Source organism: Barbus barbus, assembly GCF_936440315.1.
Source record: "Barbus barbus genome assembly, chromosome: 20".
Classification (NCBI taxonomy): Eukaryota; Metazoa; Chordata; class Actinopteri; order Cypriniformes; family Cyprinidae; genus Barbus; species Barbus barbus.
Genome location: NC_136748.1, coordinates 1,752,816 through 1,777,481, shown reverse-complemented (window position 1 = coordinate 1,777,481; position 24,666 = coordinate 1,752,816). Strand labels below are relative to the sequence as shown.

General features: G+C 37.7%; 1 protein-coding gene across 1 annotated transcript in view; it reads right to left on the bottom strand.

The window, feature by feature from the left end:
- LOC306886317 (transforming growth factor beta-3 proprotein-like) overlaps positions 1–22,302 on the bottom strand; it is a 31,879-nt gene extending 9,577 nt beyond the window's left edge. Inside the window, exons 1-4 of the mRNA XM_079443325.1 lie at positions 21,367–22,302; positions 13,043–13,206; positions 1,505–1,634; positions 374–481 (exon numbers count right to left, since the gene is read on the bottom strand). Coding sequence (XP_079299451.1) covers positions 374–481; positions 1,505–1,634; positions 13,043–13,206; positions 21,367–21,712 — 748 coding nt within the window. The 5' untranslated portion in view covers positions 21,713–22,302. The remainder of the gene's footprint in view (positions 1–373; positions 482–1,504; positions 1,635–13,042; positions 13,207–21,366) is intronic.
- Between the last annotated feature and the right edge of the window lie 2,364 nt (positions 22,303–24,666).

Below are 24,666 nucleotides of genomic sequence, written 5' to 3'. Positions count from 1 at the left end.
TGCCGTTCTGGATCGCATGAAGACCAGGACGCAAGAGAAGAAAGTTCATTTCCGAAACGCGCTCTAAGCGGTTCACCAATCACAACACACTGGGGCAGCTAACCAATCAGAACACATTTTGTATTTCAGAAGGAGGGGCTTCATCGATACAGGAATTAACCGTTTTTTTGACACCGACTGGGAAGAGAGTTGCAGCAATTATGTGAAAAACAATGCTTTTTTTGGAACAATCAAGCATGAAAACATTCTAGTACACCTCAAAAACTGAATTGAGGTTTTGTAAAAGGACAAAATAGGATTCTAGTAGAAAAAAAATCTATTAGATGTTGCATGTTGGATATGTTTGGTTTCAGCATTGGTTTTCTTCACTCACCTTTGAATTTGACCTCCAACACCTCATTGATGTGCTCAACGATGTCTCCGTTGGGGCTGAACGTGTGGCACGGGCAGTGAACGCTGACCTCCAGGCCGAGGTTGGTCTCTGAGCATTGGAACAACACGGATTTGGGATACGGTTTCTCCACAAACATCTCATTCCAGTTTCTGTGTGTGTTTGGATATTCACAGCCTTCACAGCATCGTTGAGCAAATGCTACTCACAGTATTTTAGCCCACATGAGACACTGGCCAAATTATTTGAATAAAAACTACTTCTGCATCACTAAACAGGGTTAAAGTAATGGTAATCTGCAAGATTTGGGCTCTTCATAAGGAGCTGGAACTGTGCAATTCCCAGGCCAATTATTTTTCTGTAGGTTTCTGAAATTTTTAAATTGTCATAATGTTTCATAATACATGCAAACTCATCTTTGCTCATTCATTGCATACATTTCCAGGTAACTCCAGTGATTCCTACACAGATTGAATCTTTGGTGACTCTAGTGATTCAATGATAAGATTTTCCAATGATTCTTCCTTTTATATATGGCAGTGCATAGCAGTAGTAGAGTGTTTGGTGCAGTTTATCTCATTACAACACATGGAGCTGTCTCTGTGTGGTCAGAATCACTCATCACAACTCAACTCTGGGATTTTTTCACATTTGTACTTACACTGCCAATATTCTCACTAATTATAGCGACAGCTGTAAATTCATACACATGCTTTTGCTGGAAGACCACATACAGTGAAAAACATTTTAATGGACAGTGTATGTCATTCAGATATACTACTTCATCTTCAGTGTTAAAAAAAGTATTACTGGAGTCATTTTTACAAGCATTATTTTAGTCTTTTTTTTGTACCTATTTGTGAAATTTACTAATTTCTGAGTGAAAACTGTTTCTAAGCAAAGCCTACACCATTGTTTTTTTTAGCACAGCTGACATATCAACAACACAATTTCCAACAACAATCTAAAGCACCTGATGCAAATCAAAATGTGTTACGTTTACAGGACATAAAGCACATGTATGTGATTCATTGTCTGCATACATTAGTTCATATATTAACAGGCCTGTACCTTTATGTAATGTGTAATAGCGTTTGATAAAGGTTGACTTACCTCTGTACATGAGCCACTCCCGCACGGTCTCAGTGACGTCAAAGGAAACCCACTCCGGCGTTCCTTTAATCAGAACGTTCTTGCCGCCGATGTATCGCTGTTTAGCAATGTGCTCATCGGGACGAAGAATCTACCAACAGACACGCAGTACGTGAGTTTAAAACTGACATTATATGCCATCAGCATTAGCAAACAACTTTAAAGGGATAGCTCAACCAAAAATTTAAATTCTGTCAGTAATTACACACCCTCATGTCGTTCCAAACCCATAAAACCTTCGTTCATCTTTGGAACACAAATTACGATATTTCTAATGAAATCCGAGAGCTCTCTGACCCTATAGACAGCAACACAACCGAAATGTTCCCAGACCCAGAAATGTAGCAAGGACATCGATGAAACATTATCAGCGTTGATTACGTTCAGGAGTACTCTCCATAATGGTGTAAGACATTAACGCTGGGAGAAGAATTGTTGAATAAATTGTTATTTTTGTTTAGTTTTTTGAGCACAAAAAGTATTCTCGCAGCTTCGCAATATTGAGAGCCACTGATGTCACATGGACTGTTTTATTGATGTGCTTACTACGTTTCTGGGTCTGGGAACTAGACATGTGCCCGTATTCGGTAATGCGATATATCACGATAATGAATCTGTACGATATTGTTATCGTGGGCACTTCAAAATACAGAGATTAATTATTTATTATAAATTATTCAGATTGTTGGATTCATTTTAAGAATACTTTTCCTATCAACTGGTCACAATGCACAACATGCTGCATCAAAGACCATGTGCACACGGATGTGTACGAGCACGGATGTGAAGCGCATGGCGGACCTCTGAACGAAAGCACATCCACTCTCTGACAGCAGGTGGCGCTGAACAGCAGAAATGCAGGAAACAAAGCTGCTGCATTATTTTCTGTTTCTGGAAGGTGTTTAAATGATTTAAACAGCCATTCAGATTTGTGTGGTGTTTGCCAAAATACGTCAGTTATTTCTATCTTTTGCTGTAGTGTGTCAGCAGGAAATATCAGTTTACCTTTAAAAACATTCATTTAACTATTAATTGTAATAATCCAGTGAGATGTTTGAGATGTGATCTGATCATCATCCAGTCTGTCTGGAATGACATGAAGAAACAGAACAAACTGAGAGAGACTCAATCCAGAAGAACTGTGTCTCTGCTTCAAGAAACCTCCTGCAAAGCTACAGTGCTGTTAAAAGTTTTATACACTTGTGTAAAAATGCTGTAAAATGAGGTTGCTGTCAAAAATAATGCCATAAGTATATTTTCTTTATCAATTAACTTCTATTAACTCAATTAAATCAATATTTGGTGCGATCATCCTTTGTGTTTTAAAGCAGCTTTGCCCTCGTTTTCACTCAAGATTGTGTGTCTGATGTAAAACGCATACTCATGTTTTGCCAAAAACACCAATCAGTTGTTAAAACAGTACATTTTCTGTCATCTTTGCAGGACTGTGATATGAAGAGTGTACAAAGTAACACATCTGTATCAATAGTGTTAAAGTGAATAGCACAGGCACAACACCAGTATAAACAGAAGTCTATTGGTACAATACGTGTCGCATGACTAAACATGCGTCGTCATTTTCAAAAGCCTGCTTTTCACAGTCCACACTACATCATGTAAACAGCGCTTTCAAATTTATCCACTTTGGAAAGCTCAGTTTTCCTTGGCAAAAATCGATTTTGAATCTCTCATCGCCATCTTTCTCTGACCAAAGTGATTTGAAGGCACCTGACGTCGTAATTTCGATTTCCCAACGCAACTACGTTCAACTTTCCAAGGGGACTTGAACGCACCAGTTTCTAAAAGCGTGTCACAGTCACAGTGTTTCACTCTTCTGAACACTGAACTGAGATACGAGCAAAGTATGTTAACATGGAAAATATTGATGCACGTGAGCTTGAGGAGAACACAAACTCTCTCCGCACACTACAGAAAGAGAGATTAATCCAGACACCGGAGCTGCCCGAGGCCAAACGCTTCTGCTCTTTCACTCATGGAAAAAGTGAGTCTTGGAGTCTGATAGACCATAATACAGCACGTCAACGCCTGCAAACCAATGGCCCGAACTCAGTCAACACACGCTGAACTTCCTCGTTCACGCCTCTGATTGACAGCTACATTTGACTGCATTCAGAACCAGTTCCATTGTTTTTAAATACTGGGACTGAATCATTTCCATGATGTTGTTGACTGTTCGGAGCTAAAATACTCTGGCAGACATCAGCTCATTTCCACTCTGTCTACATAGACAGCATCCTAGACAGAAACGCATAAGGGAACAATTTAGAAAGTATTTTTTGCAACTCATCATCACACACATAACTTTGCATTGATACTTTTCAATACTGAATTTATTACATTTATTACGAGGTGCTCTGCTTGATTCTGATTGGTCAGTCGCAACATTACCAGCATTATAACAGGAATGAAAGTGAGGCTGTGAGGGGTTGAAGTACAGCGTGTAGACTGGATTGTACTGTTGATTAACAACATAACGACTGTTCTGACGAAACGTCTTTCTGATAAACATTTCAGTAAACAAAACCTCCATAAAACAGATTTGAAAGTAGTGAGTTGTGAAAATGACATGATATAGGACAACTATACTCTAGTCATAAATAGATCTATCTCTTTTAATTTGTGTTCAATTCAGTTTGGTGTCTAACCTGACTAAAATAGCATTCATAGTTTGTCTTTATAGACTGATTAATGAAATCTGAGGACTTCAGTATTATTAACAGTGCATGTTTATCGTAGTGTTCATTTTCTTGCCAGAATGATTATATACTAATGGATTATAGGATAATAAACAGGTAAGCTTCATCTCAAATCAGTATTTCATGTCCACATAATTATTTATGAGGTTTATTTACTATAATAAGTAGTATGACTGTACCTTATCCCTTAAATTTCTGTCTTGTTTGAACTTGTTTGTTCAACTTGGCTAAAAGCCACTTTCTAAGAACCGTTTTTCTTCACAGGAGCTTTGCATTTAGTGAGCTAATGAAACATTTAAACTCATATCAATATTTTGTGTTCAATTATTTAGTTATGTGGAGGGCAGCAGTGTAATAAGCAGGATAAACCCCTTCACGGAGATCACCCTGTCAAGGTTTATTTTGCAACAACAACCATCCGGATGTACATTATCCCTCACTTAGAATAGACATTTCTCTCCCTTTGGATATATTTTTTCACTAATCTCTTCACAATGCATTCTGGGATTGCCGTCTCCATGATGAATACTATGCATTATTCACTCCAGTGTTTAGTGGATGAACTGTGTGCTCAACAGTGCATGTTCAACACTCCACACTCCAGTTTTTCAGTTAAATAAGTGCATCCCCAGGTATTTAACGTGCACTTCTTGTTGGAGTTTTCAGTGTGAACACACTAGTACTTGCACTAGGCTATTTATACAACAAAATGGCATAGAATAGTGCAAAATTGTGACGCAGCTAATGTTTCCTGCATTGTGCTGCACTGCTATTGAATATACAGCACCACGGCATGAAAATGATGTTTTAGCTGAGAGTTTGCAGTCTGAATCAAATATGCACAAAATAACAGAAAGGTAATATCCACACAGGATGTGTGATTCACAGATGAATGAGTCATATGGTTGCTTTTAATGAATCTGTAAAAAACACTCATCAGTCAGTCTCAGTCTCAAATGCATGAACTATCGGTTTGATCAGTTTAATGACTGAATCACTGACTGAAGTCATTACTGTTGTTATGTCCAACTCAAAATGAACCAAGAGCTGTTACTGTGTGGCTCCAGAGACTTCAAGCAGTGTAATCACTGAGGTGTTCAAATGCCAACATGAGCTCAAACAATCATTACCGTGATTATTGAGGAAGCAGATTCATTTTTAACTGTGAAGATCACAAGTGTGACTAAGACCATTTAGCCTTTTCTAATCATGTCAAAGATTTTTTTTCTGTGTTTATATGGCATATGCCACAAAAGTCACCAAGTTCAGTACCGTTCTGAAGTAAAAAATTCAAAACATAAAATTGACTACAGAGAGCGGGGCTCTACACTGCAACCGTTTCAGTCGCATTTGAAACCAAAAATAAGTATGTGCGACTGAAAATATATTTAGGCATTGAAAATATTTTCAAACAAATCACTGTTTGCACACAGATGTGTTTCACTGCTGAATAAATCAGCATTTTTTGAATGAATCGACTGAATCAATCATTAAGACTGTAACTTGCTGCCACCTGGCAGTTTTAGTGTCATCTTTAAAAGTAGAATTGACATTTTTTCCCCATCATTTCATAGTTCTATTTTCAAAAGTTAAAGGTGCTGTATGTAATATTGACAGCTAGTGGTTGAAATGGGTACTGTGGTCCAAATTCGAGATATTGTTTCTCCCATCCCTCCTCCTCAGACTCGACGCTCACATGGGTTGCCAGATTGAGGACACACAGCAGGAATGAGTGTAATTGACAATGGAAACAACAAGTCTTACACTGTAAGTTGATGAGTTGATTTATTCGTGTTTAATATGCCTCTGGTCATAGAGCTCATGGGTTTTTAGGTTGGGTAGAATCTGTGATCTCTGACCCAGTTCGTTTACTGGTTTCCATGGCTGCAATACTAGTTTCCCACCAACTGGCAACCCAGGGTGTCGAAATCCTATTGGGTAAACTAGCAGTGGGCGGAGTCACACAGACCAAAACAAAAACAGACATTCCGACACGGAATGCTCATTTCAAAGCAGAATAACTGCTGCAGCATTGTTTTTCAGAGAAACAAGTATGTGAACTTAGTGTGTTTGCTAAATATCTGCAAAAATTTAATTTTTATGCTTTAGTGCACTCAAAAAATAAAAAAACAATGCATGCAGCACCTTTAATTTTTAAAACATTAATGTCAGCTGCATTAAACAGAGTAAATACATATAAATGCCACTTCAGATGCAGCTTCTGTGCCGCTTCTGCAGTTGAAAGATGGTTTCTGTTGATACTGATTGTATTTGAATGGTAACAACCTGGTGTGTCTTATTTATTGATTTAATGGTTCATATATATATATATATATTTAAATAAATTCTGAATAAAACAAACAATAACTGAGAAAATTATACAAGAAAGTAAAATTTTTCTACTTCAAAATTTCATGTTTAATTCAGTGTTACTTGCCACTTCTGGTAATTGTTTATGAAATTTACTTGAAATTGTATTTTGTGTGTGTGTGTACATTTAATAAGGTTAGAGAAAACTGCCTTTATAAAGGTAAAAGACTCCATAGGAAATTAATTTAAGGGGTCAAGTATGATGAACGTTGCTTTATTGTTCATCCCAAAGAGGCACTAAATCACTTTCACAGACTTTTACATTAACTGTTCCCTCCTGGTGGAATGACCTGCGCAACTCAATCCCAGCAGCTGAGTCCTTAGCCATCTTCAAGAATCAGCTAAAAAAACACATCTCTTCCATCTTTATTTGACCCTCTAACTTTTTTGGATAAAAGTGTCTGCTAAGTATCAGCCCGTAATTGTAAAGTTATTGTTTGTCATTGATCAGAAGGTGCAAATTACAAATTTGTTAACTGTGCAGAGTCATTTAATTTCTTACAAAGCTATCCCAACCATCAACTGCACAGAAATTTCAGTAGAAAATCAGAAGACCCTTGAAAGTAGCTGTAAGAATGCGGCCCCTCGCTGTCTGACGCTTTAGTCTGCCAGATAAAATCAGCATCCGGCGCTGCTCCGGAGCACGGAGGTCCCACCACTGCTTGGCCCATGAAAAGCAGGCTAGGATAAGTAGGTTCTGGCGCTCTGCGAGGAGCTAATCTAACATCCTGAGAGCGCGGCTGGGGGCGGAGGTCCGTGGACAGCACTTGAGCAGCCCACGCAAGAGCCACAGCGCTCTCTCCTGCAGGGCAAAGCAGCTTCTGACGGGAGGCCCGAGACCAGCGGGTCCTTTACAGGATATGCTGGAACACCATCAGGGCTCTCAGGCTCTCACGGGAGATCGGTCAGGAAACAGAGCGAAAATCCACACTGAAAATACACCTTTAGAACATATCCTCGTGGAATGAATCTGTTATATAACGGCTCTCAGGCCTGCGAGCCGCAGGGTTTTATATTGCGGTCAGAGGCATCGGCATGTGAAAGTAAAGCTCTGAGTTTCTCAGAATGCTTCCTTTGTTCGCTTGCAATTGTGCAAATGTTCTTCTGTATAATCCATCAGCACCTGGAATACAGATCAGGCCTGTAAAAGACTCGCGCTCTATCTCTCGTGTCTGTGTTTGTTCTGTGTGTGGAAACTCTAGTATTTGAGGTTTAGATGTGAAGGATGTGTTTAAAAACCTGCAAAAAATGCCAAAGGTAAAAGACTGTGTCTGGATGAACTAAAGCATCGCCTATAATTGAACTGTATGGTCACAGAACAACCTCAAGAGCTCATGAGCAGTCAGTTTTGAAAGGTTTATACTAAAAATGTATTCCAGGATGATAACTTCATCTCTGATGGCCAAACGTTCACGTCTGTTTGTGTACCTGTGTTTCTGAGATCGTGTGCGTTCTGAACACACAATGCTCCAGGTTCACTGTATTTACACATTTGTGTCATTACACCCTAGTGAAAAAGAAATATACTAAAATGTATTTGAAATGCATTTATTTCATGCAAAGTATACTACAAATACATATTTATATGCTTAATAAAAATACCTTGCAATTGTACTTTTAGTATACTAAACTTGTATTCTTAAAGTCTACTAAATTGGAACGACTAATTTCGTGCTTAATGCACTTTAAATACGCTGAAGTAGTGCTGAAGGCCAACTAAAGATACACTGTAAAAAAAATATAATTTTACAGAAAATAACTCAATTTTTACAATAGTTTTGTTATTTCAAATTATTCAAAACTTATTATAATTACAAACAATATCTGTAAATTAACAACTTGACTGTTATTTTAGGTACTATATAATTAAAGACAAATTACAGTATTTTTTTCTTTTTTATACAGAAATTACTGTATTATTTTTACAGTATTTTTTGTGTTATTTGAAATTATGTTCAAAACTCTGTAAAATTACAAACAATATGTGTAAATTAACAACTTGACTGTTATTTTAAGTATTAGTCCATTAATGACAAATTACAGTAATTCTCATTTTTATACAAAACAAATATTGTATTATTTATACAGTATTTTTTCAGTTTTCTTAAATTATGTACAAATTTACGTAAAATTACAATAATCTGCAATTAAAAAATGTACATAGTTCATTATATTAAAGGTTTATGTCCATTTTATTCTTTAATGTTCTTTTTTGCAATTTTAAATTAAATCTTATTGTTTTTTTATTTTTACATTCAAACTCTGTAATTTTATATAGAATAGAAAATCAGCCTTAAAATCCACAAATCATGTAACCGTGCAATAAAAAATGTATTGCATTAAAAATGTTTTATTTTTATAAAGAAACAAAAATCAGTGAGTGTATAAGGTACAGTGTAAGAGACGGACAGGTGTAATCATAAGAATTTACTGCAGAAATGTCAAAAAGCAGTACCACAATACAGCAGTCCAAATAACGATGGTCTGCAGTCGCGGTCCTCTCTGACGGAATATAATAGTTTAGTGCGAGGAGCAGGGCATAATTTAAGCTGTTAAACCTGAAAATACTATCCCGATCAACTCCGTGACAGCGTGCGTAATTAGTTACTTTTTTAGGGAGTAACGCAATATTGTAATGCATTACTTTTAAAAGTAACTTTCCCCAACACTGGCTATAAAGTCCTACTGCAGTCAATAGCTTGCAATATATATATATATATATATATACTGTATATTGTGGCGGGAGGAGCCAACGACAGACACAGTGGGCGTGGCGTCAAGCCTCGGAGAGGTTTTTATTAAACAAAATATTAAAATAAAGTGTCCAAAGGGGGAAAAGTGTCCAAAATAAACAGGGATCTGGTGTCCTCGTTGTGCTGCGGGGGCTTGTGAAGGAGGGCAGTGTTCAGGAGGGAAGGGTCCAGGTAAGGGGCGGAGTCCGGCGGCCGCATGCGCTCCCGTCTGGAGGTCCCGGGGCGCGGGTGACGCCGGCTTCTGTGGCGGCTTCGTCCAACTCCTTAATCCCCGGGTGCTCGACGGGATTTCACGGCCCGGCATCCTGGCCCGACGGCCATATCACGGGTGCGGTACCGACCGGACTGCGGGTCCGGCGGCTCGCGTCTCGGGCGGCGGCGGGTAGTTCCCTCTACGCTCCCTTTCCTGGACCCACGAGGACACCAGCGTGCATGCACGGGGAAGAGACCGGTCTCCCGAGGAGAGGCGCGCTCGGTGTTTAAACAGCGGCGTTTATGAGGCTCTATTCTCATCAGGTGTGCCTCATCACACGCCGCTAGCCCTGCCTGTTTCAGCGCCCCTCCTCTCTCACACACACCCACTCCCGTCGGTAGCCTGGTGAAGGGCGGCGAATAAGGGACGGGGTGGTGATGATGGACAGGGGGGAGGCAGCCGACTCGTCACAATATATATGCTATTAAATAAAAGTATGAAGACAAATGTTGTAACTTGCATGCAATTATGGCAGTATTTTTAAGTAAGTGGACAGAGGATTAACTAACAGGCTGTGTAACACTGAAGGGCCAAATACAGAAAATAGCACACAGTAGTTGTACAACTGGTGCTTCTACAGGAAAGATCATGGGTTTGTTCAGATACAAAAGGGTGCTTATTGGTCATGTATAACCGCACAAGTAGCCAAACGTACACACACACACACACACACACACGACTGCCATGATTTTGCCAAGTAAGACCTGTTCCTGATTTGAACTATACTTAGTATGAAATAAACGTATTTGAAATATATTACTTTTTTACTCGGGTAGTTGTCACAGTTTATCACATTAATACAGTACAAACACAGAGATGGCAGCACCTCTCATATGAAGAGCTACACACAGAAATGCATCAGGGTTTTATCAGGGTTTTCACACAACAAATGAACCGAAAGGTTGGCATAAAATATTCATTTTGGAATGAGCTATATGTGCAGTGAGGGTAATAGGAAAAGCATGCCATTTAAGCATATTTTTATGTCTAAATTTTCTTTAGATCGTTTTACTTTTACATTAAAATGTAAAGAATATGGATATAAAGAATATAATACAATGTAACATTTACTCTTGGCCCATAGTCCTCAGTCGAGTTTGGTTTTTGTCTCTTTGCTGTAAAGACTGAGTTTCTCTGCTCAAGGGTGAATGACTGTTGTAAACTTCATTAAATGATGCATGTCATCTTGTTGAGAAGTTTTTTTCCAGTGAAAAAATCTCCTAATAATCCTTTATTTTAAACAGAGGTGGGTAGAGTATCCAAAAACTGTACTCAAGTAAAAGTACTTCTAGAAATATTTACTCAAGTAAAAGTAAAAGTAATAGTCTGAATAGTTACTTGAGTAAGAGTAAAAAAGTATCGGATAAAAAAACTACTCAAGTACTTAGTTACTAGTTACTTTGGATCATATACTGTATATCTATAGTCTATTTTTATTTAGATATATAGATACAATTTATGTAATGTGTGTAATACACACACACACTGCCGTTCAAAAGATTTGTAATGTTTTTTTAATGTAATTTATTTCAGTGCAAATCAGAATTTTCTTCAGCCTTTACGCCAGTCTTCAGAGTCACATAATCCTTCAGAAATCATGTTGATTTATTATCAGTGCTGCTCTTTTTAGCTTTCCATTCATCAAAGAATCCTGAACAAAATGTCACAGGTTCCAAAAAATATTAAGCAGCAAAACTGCTTCCAACACTGGTAATAAATCAATATATTAGAATGATTTCTGAAGGATCATATGACTCTGAAAACAGCTGACAGTAACAGCTGATGAAAATTCTGATTTGCATCACTGAATTCAATTATATTTCAAAGTATATTAATTATGTATTATATATGTCTGTATGTATATAACCTCTGACACGGAGAAGTGTGAAAACTCCTCACATGACCGCTAACGAACATCTGAACATAACGAAACACATGCACATTGACGGATCTTCTGTTCTGCAAAATGTACAAATGTAGCCTATATTTCTGCAAGCATAAATATTGTGAAAATATCAATATTAGTTGTGTCTAGGCAAAGGCATTCCTCCTGGAATTAAATCCTTGTATTGCATTAAGATAAAGTAACAAGAGGAGCATCGCCCACAGTAACGAACTAAACGTTTTTTTCACAAAAAATGTACTTGAGTAAGAGTAAAAGTACCTATTTTTAAATATACTCTAAAAGTATTAGTTACCCAAAAAATGCACTCAAGTAAATGTAACGAAGTAAGTACCCACCTCTGATTTTAAAGCATGATAAATGCATTTCCTCCAGTGTGGAGTCACGGCTTTGCTTTACATGGATCTGCAGAAAGCGCTGTAACTCAGCCTTTGTGTTAGTTTATGAAATAGTTTTGGCTTAATGCTTTCAGCTATCAGTAAGACTCATACGCTCAGCTCAGTTTCACAGAAATCTGCACATTTTCCCTTTTAAAATAGAAGAGAAAATGCAAAAACATCCAGAGATCCCACCTGGGCCTGCTCATAAATCCTCTAAATCTTCTTGGAAAAATAAAGTATTAACCCTATAAAGCCTACTGTATCATGTTTGAAGGCCTCTAAATGATCAACATGATCAAAACTTTGCTGTTAAAGCTGTTTCACACTCAATCTGCTGCATGCTTTCTGTCTCTGATCGATAGTTTAGACTTTTTTAACTCTAAAGCTCCAGTAAAAGCTCTTTAAGTATCATATAGTAACACTATTTAGTACTTCCAGCTGCTGCTTCAGTGTCTTTTTCTGTCAAATCTTAAACGTCAGAATAACTGCAGTCATATCTCCAGATGAACTCTTACTGGACTGAAGCAGCTCAGCTTTACTTGATTCTCCATCAATCATTTTCTAGAAAAATCAGTGCGTCTCAAATCTGATCATCAGGATCTTTTGAGGAGCGTTTGTTTCCAGAAGCTTTACTTTCTCTGTTCCTCAGCGGAGGAATGATCTTCATCTCACATCTTCTGAGGAGCGTTTATTTCTTCGTCTCTCAATCAGCATTGCATTATATGTTTGGATCATTTACATCTTGTACAATAATACAGACATATTATTGAAGATATAGAGTGACCGCTGATATTTCGATAATTTTATATCAGTATCTGCTCTACTGTTATAAAGATCTCAATGATTTATATTACATGCATCAGAATTTCATCACATACTGTAAATATCAGCATCTGCAGCATAATTCAAATTGAGCAGTTTTTCCTCCATATTCTCACCACTAAATGAGCCATGGATGAAATATGATTATCAACAAAAACCAACCACATATGTAAATGTGTAATATTTTGTCTAAGGTTTCAATAACTGGTTCCTTTTGGAATAATTAGATTGTTCTGACTATGATTTGATATGTCAGGCTGTACAGGTTGAATGTGACTCAATGAGAGCAGCTGGCTGGCACCTGGTAGAGCTCGATGCGCTGCTCGTTTCTCTTGGCGCTGGAGTTCGGCACCCGCAGCGCACGGAATTCTGCCCGGAACAGGTTGGTTGCGTTCTTCTCCATGCTGGAGACGTTGAAGCGGAAAACTTTGGACGTTATTCCCTTGGGGCAGTAGGGAAGGTCATCTGCAATGGGAGAGGTCAGAGAACAGCATCAGTTTCCTCTGATCTGATCTGATCACACATTCACCTGTCGTCCATCTGTTTATGCTTTGTGCCACGAGAGTCAGAAGTTCAGAAATGCTGAAATGAAAGCCAAATGTGTGAAAGACTGAACTCAGTGTTACTGCAAAACAGGTACAACAAAGCCCTCAGTTTACATGAATAAATGTCATATCATATTTCATTTCACATTAACTGCTCTGAAGTACATGGGAGCTTCAACACTGTAAACTTGGAGATTAAACATCATTAAAGATTACTGGAGCACATTTTACAAGAAAACATGGTAACACTTTATTTTAAGATGTCATAATACAGATTAATTACCTAATTAAGTACTTAGTAGTAGCTGTTGTACTTACATGAAACAAAATGTACTTACCATGTAGCTAAGTTATGGAACAGCCTGTAATTATAGTTTGTAATTATATAGATGTAATAGCTACTGTTACACATATGTTACAGGCCGAGTCTGTTACACAGCTACTAGTACACTTAAGTACAATCTTGATGCACTTTATTTTAAGTAGCTTATGTCTGTGTACTTACATTTATAATTACGTTGTATAAAGTCTGCAACACATATGTAACAATCTTTTGGTTACACCAGTAGCTGTGTAACAGACTCGGTCTGTAACATATGTGTAACAGTAGCTGTCTATTACATCTATATAATTACAAACTGTAATTACAGGCTGTTCCATAACTTAGTTACCTGGTAAGTACATTTGAATACATGTAAGTAAAACGACTAGTACTAAGTACTTAATTAGGTAATTACTCTGTATTATGGACACCTTAAAATAAAGTGTTACCGAAAACACTATTACACTCTTTCTACTTTAAAATGTCATGTTTAATTCAGTGTGTTACTTGCCATTTCTCTGTAATTATTTTGAAAGTGTACTAGTAGTTTCTGAGTAAAAAACAAACAAACACCAAATTAAACCAAAAATAAAGAGTTTGTCATTATTTACTCATCTCATTTTAAGCCACACATAAGTCTAAATGTCTTAATATTGTTCATTAGACACAGCAGGTGACATTAATTGTAAAGAAAGATGCAAAAAAACATTACAATTAAAACACTTTATCTGTTAATTGCATAATTTATTGACACACACAGTATGTTGTTTTGCTACTCTTCTCAATCATCTCCTGCCATAGTTCTGTAGAATACATGTGTGTCTCTGGAGCACAAAAGCAGTCATGAGTAACACAGGTATATTTGTAGTAATAACCAACAATTCATAGTATGGGTCAAAAATTATACATTTCTCTTTTATGACAAAAATCATTAGGATATTAAGATCATGTTCCATGAAGATATTTAGTACATTTCTTACAGTAAATATCAAAACTTAATTTGTGATTAGTAATATGCATTGCTAAGAACTTCATTTGAACAACTTTAAAGGAGATTTTCTCAATATTTAGATTTTTTTGCTCCCTCAGATTCCAGATTTTCAAATAGCTGTATCTCAGCCAAATATTGTCCTATCATAACAAACCATACATCAATGGAAAGATTATTTAGATGATGTATAAATCTCAATTTTGAAAAATTTACCCTTATGACTGGTTTTGTGGTCCAGGGTCATATATATATATATATATATATATATATATATATATATATATATATATATATATATATATATGTCTTTGAGTTGTTTTTACTGTCTGCTTTCTGCAGGATCAGAAAGTGGACATCATTCACTAACAACAGAACACATTCTCATTCAAAAAGGCGTGTAAAACACTTTCAACTGATCTGTCCCTCCTTCTAATGTTGATGAATCTAGATTATTAAGAAACTTGTAGAAACAAGTTCTTGAAGTTGGTCAGTAGCATAAAATACTTCCAAACACCAAGCCAACCCATCTCTATTGAAGGTATTTCCACACAAACTCCTGCCCAGCAAACCCTACGCTGTCTGAAGCCTCTTCTGCTAACCATTTATTTGATACAAAATACAGTAAAAATTGTGAAATATTAACAGAATTTAAAACAGCTGTTTTCTATGTGTTTTCTATGTTCAGATGTCATTTATTTCTGTGATCATAGCTGTATTTTCAGCATCATTACTCCAGTCTTCAGTGTCACATGATCTTCAGAAATCATAATAATATACTGATTTACTGATCAACAAACATTTCTGATTATTATTATCAATGTTGAAAACAGTTGTGCTGCACAATATTTTTGTGGAAACCATGATTCATTTTATTTTTCAGGATTCACAGATGAATAGAAAGTTCAAAAGAACAGCATTTATTTGAAACAGAAATATTTTATAATACTATAAATGTCTTCTGTCACTTCTGATCAATTTAATGCATACTTGATAAATGAAAGCATGAATGACTTGCAAACTTTTTAATTATAGTTTACACATGATCCACTATTTTATAATGACCCATCCCATGTTGAGAACTGTTTCTGGTTACTAAATACTTAAGATTTACTGTAGAGTCCGTCCACTGATAATATTATATAAATAAACATTTTGGTGCATTTCATGTTGCACCCAAACTTTGAATAAACTTAAGCAAGAACTTATTGTAATTTCACATGCAGGTTGTGTGCATTAATGTGCATTCATACAAATATGTGATTATCTGGCTTGCCTTCCAGATTCTGTCCCAGTTGACTAAACCTTTTAATTTAGTATTTTATTCAACTCTTTTAAGAATAAACAGAATAATAACGTTAAATAATAGCATTTCTTCTGCTTTGTCTAAGGTCTAACGCTACTGATGACAGACCACAATCCATTAGCGACCCACTAAATTCCTGACTGGCTGGCTGGCGAGTCAGATGTGGAATATTTATGTAATATGAACAGATTATGCCAGCTTGGCTGCTGCAGTCCAGATCTAGCTAGACGCTCTGTGCATACTGTACCTCATGCAAACCGCATGCTTATGCAAGCCTCTTTCTTGATTTTGGTGCACAAAATGCAAAAGTGTACAAAGTCACACCATCTTTCCATTTGCTCTTTTGCACTGCTTTCTTTTTTGATTTTGGTGCATGTTGTGCACCATATGGAAAGATGGTGTGATTTTGTATATTTGTGGTATACTGGTTTCATATATATATACAGGTTGATCCAATCGTCTCTCCGTAAGCTTCTCACGCTGCTCTCCTTCTTTAAGGTGGAAAGCCCCACTTTGAGATTTGAAATTCTAATCAACTCTTCGGTTTCCTTCTAGATGATCTCATTTTTCCTACTGCGGTGTTTTAGGTGGATTTCACATTATGGCTGATTTTCGCCAGGGCTCCAGTGCTCATTTGTTCCATGAATGGAAGTGCAGGGATTGTTGCTATAAATGAAGTCAAATACAAAGATTAGTTTGCAGTCATCAGATGTGGGTCAAACGGCCAGAGAGTGACGTCACAGCGATCGCACGTTTGCCCAAACACCTCCAGGATTTACAAACTGGAAAGAAAACAGACTGCTTTATCAGCAATACTAGTTAGTTGTTGCAAACTAGTGTTATTTTAGATTGTGGTAGCAGTTTACAGTAAGGTTCTGGTTTTTAATACTAGTTAACTGCAGTATGAAATAAGAATGAAACTGACTTCTGAAATATTTGTTTATGAAATATTTACTTTTACTAATAAACTATTAAAGTTAAAAGCTGTATCTGTTATTATATATTATTTAATGGACCTGAGATAACATGAACTAACTACAAACAGTATTTTTATTAAATACTGTAACAAATATAATGCTCATTTGAGTTAATATTACTTAATGCCTTAGTTAACGTAAATAATTTAATCTTATTTGAAAGTGTTACAGTATTATTTATATACTTTTGTAAATATATATATATATATATACACACGTTCAGATTTCATTTTAATTTATTTTAATAATTTCGTTTTTATTTATTTACTTATTTAACTCATTTCCACTATAGTCATTTTTGTACTTCAATTTGAACTAAATGGAAATTAGAAATGTTGCTTTGGCAGCTGTTTTTCTTCTAATTAAGCTAATTAATCTAAGCTTTATTTCAATTGATAATAATGTTTTAATAGTTTTCATTAATGATAATAACCCTGTTAAACTGCAACATGTTTGAGTGCATTGTTTCACCGATGTGCTTTCGCCAGTCCATCTTATTCAATTTCCCTTTCTAACATGCTCTCAGAAACGGTTAAGTCTGATTTCTGAGGTCCTCTCGTTGGTTGGACTCTAAACACGGACCCTACAGAGAGACTAGGAGGCGTCTCCCGGCTCAGATATAAGCATCCTGTGTCTGGGATGTCCTTCCTCTCCTGCCAGGTGACATGATCCAGAGCTCCAGAGAGAGCGGTGGGTGTAATCAGGCCAGCGCTGAGGTCAGAGGAGAGGAGGAGCTGCACAAATATGCTCCTCGCTGAACGCTGCCCCTTAGTAAGTCTTATATAATGAAACAATCTCAGCCTCTTGCATAACTTATACCTGTATGGTTACTTCTATTACAGACAATTATACACTTTAATAGTTTTAAACATTTGTCTTAAATTACTTGCATCATCTTTAAGTGCTGAAATGCACTTTATAATGATCTTTAAGGGGTACACTCTCAAAAATAAAGGTGCTTAAAAGGTTCTTCAAGCGACACCATAGAAGAACCATTTTTGGTTCCACAAAGAACCATTCAGTCAAAGGTTCTTTAAAGAACCATCTCTTCCTTAACAAATTATAATCTTTCACCACAAAACGTTTTAAAATAAAACCCTAAAGAGTCGTCAAAGCTTAATGTTGATGAGGCTGAAATCATGTGACTGCTTTAGTTTGTTTAAATCGTCCATTTAGCTTTTTACTTCTGGTGATTGTATTAGGTCTTATGAAAGTTGCGTTCACTTGTGAAGATTATCATAATGAACAAAATGTGTAAGAAGCATAAACTTCTTTTAGTCACATGCAGAGCTTACTTCTGCAATAATCCAATGGTTTCCAGTATGTTTTCTCCAGAGGCAGAGAAATATCATTACCATCACACCTCCCTACAATATACTAAAATCCACTGGAAAGCTGATTAAATATCTAATCCAAGAAGCATTTCATTTTTCAAAAGTTTCCCTCACTGAAGAATCAGCCTATTATATGCAACAGTCTATAAAGTCCAGAACTGTAAGGGTTAAATCATTTCCAACCAGCAGTTTGAACGCAAATCAAAGCAACTTGTAAAGGCCGATCAAGACACACTATCTTTGAAGAACATCGTGTGTTTTCTTTCAGGTCCTGCGCTGTCTTTTTTCTGCTTCCAAATGGCAAGTCCGAAGTGAAATGAGGTCATGCGGTAAATATTCTGAGTGCATTTATCAAGCGCTGTATAATAGGCTGTGACCCATCTGACTGTTTGACTCGGTTATTCAAATTCAAATTTTATTTGTCACATACATATACATACGTAGTACGACATGTAGTGAAATGTATTGTACGACTGTCCAACAAATTGTCCAACAAAATTAGAAAAACCTCAAGTTTACAAAAATACAAATAGAAAAAGTACAGTAACCATATATACAGAATAAACTAGCAATAAAATAAAATAACAAATAGATATGAGAATAAAAAATAGAATATGATTCTATATAGATTCTATAAAAAGTAAAGTGTATGTCAGTGATAAAGTGTCCGTGTGCTGTGCTGTGCAGTGCAGTAAAGTGTATAAGTGAGTAAAAGGATACTAAAGACAAAGACAAATGGTATGTAAGTCCCACTCATTTATCCTTCCGTAACCTTCTACAAATTAGTGCAGATTGTACTTGAAAAATGTGAAAAAAATTCGAAGTATCTTTGAGTGAATGTGGAATCCCTCAAATAAATGACACGACGGCTGAAAGGCCACAGACTGTGAGATGAGATAATGTGCAAAAGCCTGCTGCTGACTCCAGCGCTCACGTGACGAGAAACGAGAGAAGAGGAGAAGGAAAAACGTGCGTGTTTGAGTGTTTTGGCCTGCAAATGCCATCTCTGTTTTGCTTGGAAATTACATCACCTTCTTACTATTAAACATATCAGAAGGGCCGCTTTCTGCAGCTCTGATCTTCTCTGGCGCCCGCGGCTGTGATTTCCAAAAGCCAGATACTGTTAACCGGGAGACTGTCACCATCTGCTAACTGGGTGTTCCTCCGTCAACAGAGAACATTTTCTGGAAAGTTGACTGGCAGTTCAAGGGGTTTTGAGTGCTGGAACGCAGGTGCGTGGCTTTATCTCGCTCTGCTCCTGGTTAATGGATAAACAGGTCTGGAATGGCAAAAATGCTTTCCAATGATGTCACGCAGTCATTTTTGGATGCGCCGATAAGAAAGCGTAACCTGTTGATGCACTCAGAGCCATGAATACTGCCTGGGACGCTTGGAAAAGCGCGACGCGTAAATGATTCCACACGGCGCGAGCTTCCAAAACACAGCGCATGAAAAAGCCATTAGTTTAGCTGATGTGAATGGAACGTGAATATACATTACTCCATCCCTGCCACGTTCTCCCATACTGTGCTTGCTGAAACTGAACACTGCTTAATGGAAAGAAAAGAGATCCTGTCGCCAGTCCGGTGTGGATGCGCTTGAGTCTTCCCGCTTGAGTGCTAAAATTCTTTTGTTTGTGCTGCGGGATGAAGGCTCCAGCAGGACTTTATCTAAAAATAGCACGCTGAGCGTTTGCCATAGTGGTGTGGGGAGATAATCATTTAATATGAAGCTCTTAATATATACATTTATGAGTCGCAATCACTTGCTGCCATCCCATTTCTGAAAATATAAAGAAGGGTGTAAAAAAAAAAATAACGAAATCAAAATGGGCATTAACTCCATTCCAATCCTAAAAGTTGATTAATTAATTTGCATGTATAAGCTTTCAAAATTCATCAAGTGTTCCTTTCCGAGAAAAAAAAAGGTTGACTCCTTGTCTTACACTCACAATATTTTGTCCAATCAGATGCTCTCTAGAATAAGAAAGCCCCTCCTCCTAATACCACCTGCCACCAACAACAAGCAGCAAATCACCGTTCACAAAGAAGACTATGCATGTCAAGTGGGGCTTTTAAAAGTGTTACATTCTAGAAATAAAAAGGATATTTGAGACTCTGGAGAAACTCTTTTACTGAGGAACGTTCCAAAATGGAACTCATAAGTTCCTGCGAGATCTTCGGCTTCCTCCAGTACACTCTTAAAAATACAGGTTCTTCGTTGGCATTGATGGCTCCATAACATCCAAGGAATCTTTCCATTCCATAAAAGGTTCTTAATAGTGGGAAAAGGTTGTTCAGATCATTAAAATGCTCTTCACACTAAGAAAAATTGTTCTTTAAGGAAACTATTTTTTTCACCCAGAATGGTTCTATGGCATCACTGCAAAAACCCCTTTAGAAACCTTTATTTTTATGAGTGTAACCACGCACAAGAGATCTTGAAAATAGCTTATTTCATTCAGCAAGTTGTACTATAGTAAACATCAGTCTGGTTCTGATATCACTGAATCCCATCAGCTCTCCACAATCTCTTGTGTTATTGAACAGCTTCTCTGTGCAATCAAGTGTGCTAAACTAGGAAGACATTCACACAACTGACTGTGTCCTCAAATAATCTGGGGCCCGTCTGGACTTGGACAGGACCCAGACACACATGGGAAATTGGTGGGGATCGTTTTGCACTGACCCTCCGATGAACGAACAGACCAGACAAACCATGCGAATGCTTTTCAGATGTCAAGTTTTTCCATTTATGAACAAACTGATTAAAACCTGTTTGGTAAATCTCATCATGTGAACGGCGTAACGTGAGTCACAGCTGCACTATTATCACCTGCCTGTAGCAATTTATAACACAATTACATTATAGAACTCTTAACAAAGGGAACTGCTCGTCAATTTTCAGTATTTAAATATTTCTTGGTGAATTCAGTGAAATAAACAAATGCTCAGAAATGCTTTGAACTGCATTGTTTATATTGCACCCTTCTCTCTAGATATCAGCATTGGCCATTACAGAACTAAATCAATTCTTTTGTTTTGTTTTTGCATTTGACCTCCTGATCTATTTCTATGGTTATTTTAAAGTGTTATTATAAACACAGAAGGAAAGCCCTGTCTCCGGTGTGAGACCGCCTCGTCGTGGACTTACTGTTTTCAGGGGAGCCCTGGATCATGTTGAATTTGTGTATCTCTTTAGCGTAGTATTCGGTCTCGGTGTTGTCCTGGCCGCAGCTCTGATGTCTGTCTCTCCCTAACTCCTCCAGCAGTTCCCTAGTGCTGTTATAGAGGGCCAGCACTTGATAGGGCACCTGACTAGGGCCCAGGGTCTGTGGCGGGCTGGTCAGCCTCAGCTTGCTGAGGATCTGACCCCGGATGGCCTCCACCCTCTTCTTCTTGATGTGGTCGATGTCCACCGTGGTGCAGGTTGATAGAGAGAAACTCATGGTCACACTGTTTAAGAGAAGGAAAAACAGCAGTCCTCTGCCCAAATGCATGGTTTATTCTGTGCACTTGTCACTCTAGTAAACTCAGTTCCAGTTCAGTTGAATAGGTTTAAAAGGATAATGAGACTGAATTCCAGGTTGTCCTCTCTATGGGCTGGAGTTCAAGTGCTGAGCCTGTTTTCTCCATGAGATTCCATGCTGCAACCTTATTCCATATCAGCACTGCACAGTAATCCCATAACATCCTTAAACATCCATCATTGGCACTTACAAGAAGCCAGATTTCAGCATAGCGTTCCCCAGCCGCATTTCTCCCTAAACCGAGCGCTGTGAAGGACTTTTCTGTGGAGGACCTTGCTGTCAGACTCACAGTCTCTCTGCTCGCGCTGGGCTGCCAGGCTTATTTCGCTCGCGCTGCGCGTTTATAGGCCGAGCCGGAGTGACGTATGCGGTGGGCGGAGCTCTCCGCCACTTTCCCATTCATGCTATCGCTTTATATAATAACTAACGCATAGAAAATGTAATTGCACATTACGTAACCCAAAGCGATGGAAACGAGTAGAATATTTTAGAAATGACTGTGCAATCCTAATTATCCAAACGCCAAAGGTCCTTCTGAGTAGCACACAGACGCTCGCTCTGACCGCTGGGTTTGTGAAGTGTGTGCGCCTCCTGCTGGAAGATGACATCATCACACGCTTTATACCAGCCGCGGAGATCATTCTGTGTTAGACGCACTGTTCATTGAAATCTTCATTTTATGCAGGGAAAGTTCTGAAGTTCAAACCGAGCATCAGAATGGGGAAGAAAGGGGATTTAAGTGACTTTGAAGGTGGAATGGTTGTTGGTGCCAGACGGGCTGGTCTGAATATTTCAAAAACTGCTGATCTACTGGGATTTTCACACACAACCATCTCTAGGGTTTACAGAGAATGGTCCGAAGAAGAGAAAATATCCAGTGAGCGGCAGTTGTGTGGATGAAAATGCCTTGTTGATGTCAGAGGTCAGAGGAGAATGGGCAGACTGGTTAGAGATGATAGAAAGGCAACGGTAACTCAAATAACCACTCGTTACAACCAAGGTATGCAGAATACCATCTCTGAACGCACAACACGTCGAACCCTGAAGCAGATGGGCTACAGCAGCAAAAGACCACACCGGGTGCCGCTCCTGTCAGCTAAGAACAGGAAACAGAGGCTACAATTCACACAGGCTCACCAAAATTGGACAATAGAAGATTGGAAACACGTTTCCTGGTCTGATGAGTCTCGATTTCTGCTGCAACATTCAGATGGTAGAGTCAGAATTTGGCGTAAAGAACATAAAAGCATGGATCCATCCTGCCTTGTCTCAACGGTTCAGGCTGGTGGTGGTGGTGGTGTAATGGTGTGGGGCATATTTTCTTGGCACACTTTGGGCCCCTTAGTACCAATTGAGCATCGTTTAAACACCACAGCCTACCTGAGTATTGTTGCTGACCATGTCCATCCCTTTATGAATACAGTGTACCCATCTTCTGATGGATACTTCCAGCAGGATAATGCACCATGTCACAAAGCTCAAATCATCTCAGACTGGTTTCTTGAACATGACAATGAGTTCACTTTACTCAAATGGCCTCCACAGTCACCAGATCTCAATCCAATAGAGCACCTTTGGGATGTGGTGGAACGGGAGATTCTCATCATGGATGTGCAGCCGACAAATCTGCAGCAACTGCGTGATGCTATCATGTCAATATGGACCAAAATCTCTGAGGAATGTTTCCAACACCTTGTTGAATCTATGCCACGAAGAATTAAAGCAGTTCTGAAGGCAAAAGGGGGTCCAACCCGGTACTAGCAAGGTGTACCTAATAAAGTGGCCAGTGAGTGTATATATGTGTATATGTATGTGTGTGTGTGTGTGTGTGTGTGTGTGTGTATGTGTGTGTGTGTGTGTGGTTGTACATACACATATGTAGTTGTTTTTTGGTGTTTGTCTTAGTGTTATGTTAGAATCATTATTATACTCTTATACCTTTTGTTCTTTAATATTTTGAATTGTTTTTAGCTTTATTTTTTGTTTTCAGTTCAATTTTAATTTTTTAAATTTTGTTGTATGCAATTGTCATTTTTATTGAATTTATTTTTTAAATGTGTGTATATATATATATATATATATATATATATATATATATATATATAGTATTTATAAAGTGTTAGCTTTCAGTTTTGGATCAGTTTTTAGTTGTTTTAATGCTACAATTGATTCCTTCTGTTGTCCTCGTTTGTAAGTCGCTTTGGATAAAAGCGTCTGCTAAATGACTAATGACTAACTTAAATATGTAGGCTAATTTTAAAATTCAAAATTAAATAAATAAATAAATAATTGTGCTTTCTTGTCCCAACTCGCCCCCAGTGAGGGGTAAACTGAGCCTAGAGAGAGAGGGTAAGTTGAGCCACATACTGTCATGGCCAAAAATATCGGCACCCTTGGTAAATATGATTAAAGAAGGCTGTGAAAATTAATCTGCATTGTTAATCCATTTGATCTTTTATTATAAAAATTCAAAAAAATCTAACCTTTAATTGGATAATAAGAATTGAAAATGGGGGTAAATCTCATTATGAAATAAATGTTTTTCTCAAATACACGTTGGACACAATTATTGGCACCTGTTACGCCCCGTGTCTGGGGGTAATAAAAATTGTCTCTAAACAGGGCATAACAAAGCTGGGTTGTGGTTATGAAATCCCCAAGCACAACACACTCCGGTCGATAATCAAACGAATACACAATGCTGGAAAAAATTATTACATTTATTTAATACAAACAAGTGGAATCAGGAGCATCTCTTCAAGGTGTCCCGAAGGCCAAAATAACAAACAAAACAAATCTAGCAAAGATATATAAATAACCTAATCGAACATGAAAAGTAAAAATAAATTTTTACTTCCCTAACTGCCTAACATAAACAGAACCCAAACCAAATAGCAAAAACAAAACGGCAGGACACCCCTTTG